At 30.1% G+C, this 5,276-nt stretch overlaps 1 protein-coding gene across 1 annotated transcript; it reads right to left on the bottom strand.

The window, feature by feature from the left end:
- Window positions 1-1,187: 1,187 nt before the first annotated feature.
- Window positions 1,188-2,445, bottom strand: LOC125861019 (probable xyloglucan endotransglucosylase/hydrolase protein 23). Its single transcript, XM_049541104.1, has 3 exons — window positions 2,157-2,445; window positions 1,862-2,055; window positions 1,188-1,765 (listed from the first exon to the last, which is right to left on the bottom strand). Exons 1-3 carry the CDS (start codon window positions 2,421-2,423, stop codon window positions 1,369-1,371), a joined length of 858 nt encoding a protein of 285 aa, XP_049397061.1. The 5' UTR covers window positions 2,424-2,445; the 3' UTR covers window positions 1,188-1,368.
- Window positions 2,446-5,276: the final 2,831 nt, after the last annotated feature.

Raw genomic sequence — 5,276 nt, forward strand, 5'->3', positions numbered from 1 at the left:
AGTATGGAGGACCACCGAAACTTGTTATCCATATATTCTTGAGATTTGAAAGTAAAAAATAAAGACGATTAGATGTGGGAAGGGAGATAGATGAATCGACTTTTTACAAACGTTATAAGGGAGATACTCGACGTATTGATGAATTAAGATACATCAGAGATAGGACTAAGTTAAAAGAACTTGATGCTGCCATGAGTGATATATAGAAGTTGAAGAGTTACTTTTCTAAATGCAAAGAAGATGTAGACGATAAATCTAGATTTTTTTGTTTTCCATTTTACTCCTTCTGTCCCTAATTATTTATCCACTTTTAAATTAATACACTTATTAAAAAAATAATTATTGACATAGTAAGTTTATCATTTTACCCCTATTAATTATGAATTAAAAAATTAATATTTTTAAAAAGTTTTACCTTTTTCAAAGTAAATAATTGAGGGTATAATAGAAAAAAAATTGTTTTTTCTTGATTTGTCAAAATGGACAAGTAATTAAGGACAACTATAAAGGGAAAAATGGACAAGTAAATACAGACAGAGGGAGTATTTTTTAGGCTTTAGGTTGTTCATTTTTGGACCTCCTTTTCAGCTTTATCGTTTCCATATAGGAAAAATTATACGATTAAGCAAATTTATATTATTTAATTACTTATCATAGCTATAATTTGTTATAATTAGCACTCGCGACTAACATTATACAATAATTACGTGGGCTGACTTCGAGTTTGTATAATTCTCCACGTTTGTATATGTATAATTCGCCAGAATATTCCAATACATATGTATAATATACAGTTATCTAACTGATATACATATACAATTCACATCTCTCCCACTCTCTGCCCTCTCTCGCTCGCCTCTCTCCTCCCTCTCCCAATCTCGCTCGCCTCTCTCCTCTCTTTCTCAATCTCGCTTTCCATATATACAAATACATATGTATAATATACAATTATCTAACCAATATATATATACAATTTACCTCTCTCCCACTCTTTTCTCTCTCTCGCTCGCATCTCTCCTCATATAACATGTAGCTACAAATTGTAATTATCAAATTATAGTTATGGAGAGTAATCAGGCTATTTTTAGTGGCTATATGTGAAAATTCTTCTCATATATTTATCAATAAAATTGGCCCACTGGGTCAAATTTGATTAAAAAGAAAAAAAAAACATATCCAAATCACAAAGTATAAAAGAAAATATCTATTTCATTGTTTATATAAACTTAGTACAAAACTAAGATGTTTCTAATCCTCAATAATTATTTCATCTTCTACTGATGGGTACAAAACAATAAAAGAATCATTACAATAGTTCTAAAGATAAAAAATATATAAGAGAATACACTATTTTTTCACTATAAATGCTCAGTTATTCTGAAGACAATCTGCTGGAAATCCTTGTGGAAATCGCTTAGAATCAGTGCAGTAATTATAGACCATGTAATTCTTCTGCACCCATTTAAGCCTCTCTTGGCTTGTGTTATCTAACTCTTCATTCAACCATGAATTGCTTGTTGAAGTTGTAGTATTGGAATTGCAAGAAGATGAAGAACTGGGAATACAAGCATTGGCATTGAAGTTTCTGTAAGAAGCACTAAAGGGTGCTTGGCTCCAATCAGTCTTGACAAGTCCTCCTCTTGTAGCCCAATCATCCGCATTCCAAAGACTCGAGTATATCCTCATTGCTTGGTTCTTAGGATATGAAACTCCCATTGATTCACTATTCTTGTATTCTCTAATCGGCGTTCCATCAACATAAAATCTGTTCAATTAAAAATAAGATAACCCCTAATCAAGATTTATTCCAAAAGAATGTGTTAAATTTGAATAAAGATTGAATCTTTAACTACTTAATTACATGATGCGTTGTGGATTCCAAGTGATTGAATATGTGTGGAAATCAGCAGTAGGGTCAAACCAAAGATGGAATTGCTGCTCTCTGTTTCCTTTGCCTTGGCTAAATACATTAGTGTGGAGAGTATAAGGATCACCACTTAGATTTCCCAAGAATTCAAAATCTATCTCATCATGTGTTGCTCCTTGTGATGATAACTGCAATAAATTCCAAAATAAAAAAAGGTTCAATTTGATTTCTACTCAATAATAAAAATGTAGCTCAAAAATTATATAAGAAAAGAAAATAAGGGAATTACATAATAAGCAGTGACAGTGCCAGCAGAATTTCCAGAGACAAGTTTGAGCTGCATGTCAATTTTACCAAAGAGATATTCATTCTTGGATTGAAAACCAGAGCCAGAGATTTTGTCAAGTGAGAGAGTTAGTAGGTCGCCATTGTTGAGTATTTTTGCTCTGCCATCACCCCATGTTATGTCGAATTCTTGATCGAATTTGGCCCCAATTGCAATGCAAAAAGCACTGATCATAAGACACATCCAAAGTACTAACTTAGAAGAAGCCATGTTAAGATTTCAAAATTTGTTAGATGAATTAGAATTGGATAGGTAGATGGGGTTTTATAAGGGTTTATACCACCCCACTTTAGCAACCCAAGCGTGTGGGGGTAGGCTTGAGGAAAATAAGGAGGAAGGTTCAAAGTAAAAGAGAAAGCAGAAAAAAAAAATGAATATTGAGCTGGCGACAGGAAAAAAAGTGATGGTAGCAAAGCCAAGTGACAGCCAATTTACTGCTATTTCCAACTCTCACTCTTATCATTTTCATTGGAATTAGTTCTAACTTTAATTTATAGATTGTGGTATTCAAGTGCACAAAAGTATATAGGCGTAGTATTTTCCTTTATTTGATTATCATTGGCTCATTGCCTGTTCTACGCTCCTACAAACAAAAATGGAAAAGAATAAGTCAAATCCAAAAAGAAATTAAAATATTTTTTCATAATATATGTTACACTAAATCTCACAAGTGAAATATGAGAAGTAGAGCATGTATATGCAAATCATACTATTATTTTACAAAACACAGAGATTTATTTTTTTATAGATCTTGGACTCAAGAATATTTATACTATATTATGTTAGTTAAGTATAATTAAGTGATGTAGTTTTTCTATAATAATTACTGTGTTATATTTCGATTAAACATGCAAGTGTAAGTAAAATTAAAGCGTATTATAGTTTGGATCTAGTTACATTCTTACATGAATGGGTTATAAATCTGTGGACCAACCAGCTGGCCTTTTTACCATTTCAATTCAAGTTGTGTATTTAATTCCATACTGCTCCTACTACATTCGTGTAACTTGTTACTATATATATATATATATATATTGTTCCGACTCTTCAATAATATTGTCGTTATCTCATATTCTTACTTTCTTAATTCATGTAAGTTGTTATTATCTTATATTATTCGAACTCTCTAAAAATATTATCACATTTTTAATAAATTTAACATGCATCCTATAACATTTTTGAAGAGTACGAACATCATAAATTACTATTGGATTAGTTCTTCACCATTTTCGATTGGCCTTTTCATTTTTTATATCCTGTACACTTTCCAAAGTGCATTTGCATGCATTTAGTTCATTCAAAATATTTTATTAACCATGATTCTCCATGTTCAAACAACAAGAAGAAAATAAAAGTTCCCCTGCTGGCTGCACTATATATATGTTATCCAGATATATATTTTATTGAAATATGCTTAACAGGAATTGACTTAGAACTAGTCCAAGCTTCCACCATATTAAGAGTTATATATATATATATATATATATATATAGAATAGTATTAACCATATACACGTCATCTTTATAGTGTGATCAATAAAAAATGTTGATTTTCTGGCCTTGTGACCAAGAGCACCTACTTAGCTGGACACAGATGGCAAAAGATCAGAAGTGTTTTATTTTTTAATTTGAAACTAAATACAAAACTGAAAAAAATATTCCATTTAAATAGTGTTTAATTTTAAAAAGGTTTGAATAGTTTATGAAAACCATAAAAATATGACTCCAAAAAACAAATTCAAGAGGATATTTTGGAACAGCGAAGAATTTTTGTTATCATCTAAAAAAGTTTCATGGCAAAAAAAATCAAAGGAAAGAAGGTGAGTGTAATATTTTAAAAAATTAAGTGAAAGTTGAGTAATTTTATGGTTAGAAAAAAAAATTTAATAATTTTTCTGCATTTATGTTATAATTATTAGTCGAGTGATTTTAGTTTTTATATAGTTAATAACCCTTCAATATATTAAGAATTTATACTCCCCGTTTCTATTTAGTTGTTATCATTTTAGGTTTCATGCCCCTTAAGAAAATAGATAAGTTTAGCATTGTACTCTTATTTTGTGTTCTCAAGTTAAGTTTTCGATCAATCAATAAACACAAATTAATTTATTTTAATTAATTAATTTGATCAATAAACAGTATTAATTACTTAGTTTTTCTATGTTGATCAAATGCATACTTTCAAGTTTCAAGGCTAATTACTCTCAAGATTAAAATAAAAAGAATGGTGTCATCTATGCATTGGATCTATGAAATGACATATTAAGGGCCCGTTTGGCCATGCGATATGATATCATGATATGGAATCATGTTATGGTATTATGATATGGAATCATGAGATGAAATTGAAGGTTTGTTTGGACATGCGATATGAAATTTTTGTGTTGTATATTTTCTTATAAACAAAAAAATCTCATAAGTTGTAAAACTATTAAAATAGCCCCAATTTTTGTTTCAATCTTATCAAATAAATAAAAAATTATAAAATCGCATAATAAATTGTTACAAAGTTATTTGTTCTCCACTTAAGTAATTGTTTTATCTAACTTTAATTTAATAAAAAAAAATTGAACATAAATTGTAGTGTACCAGTCTTTAATATAATCCTCCCACATAGTACAAACAATTTCCTCACGTTGAACTTGCATTTCTCGATCATGTGATCGAGAAGATGAACCAACATTGTTACTTTGAGCCATTTGTTGGTCAATATATCCTCCGCAACTATATCTTCATGTTCATAGACCATAAATATTTCATCACTACTTTGGTATTTTCGCAAATAATTATGTAACACTGCACAAGCTATGACAATTTTCACTTGTGTATCAATATCATAATGGTTCATGCGTTGTTTCAATATTCTAAATCTATTTTTCCAAGCTCCAAAAGTCCGTTCAATCACATTGCGCAGAGATGAATGCCTATAATTAAATAGTTCTTTGGCATTTTGAGGCTCCCTTTCACTTCCTCGATAATCTTGCACATGATAGCGTAGTCCTTTGTATGGAACTAAAAATCCTTTTGTGTTTCGGAAACTGCATCAACAACATAATATTTATCT

The sequence above is a fragment of the Solanum stenotomum genome, chromosome 3 (assembly GCF_019186545.1).
Source record: "Solanum stenotomum isolate F172 chromosome 3, ASM1918654v1, whole genome shotgun sequence".
Classification (NCBI taxonomy): domain Eukaryota; kingdom Viridiplantae; phylum Streptophyta; class Magnoliopsida; order Solanales; family Solanaceae; genus Solanum; species Solanum stenotomum.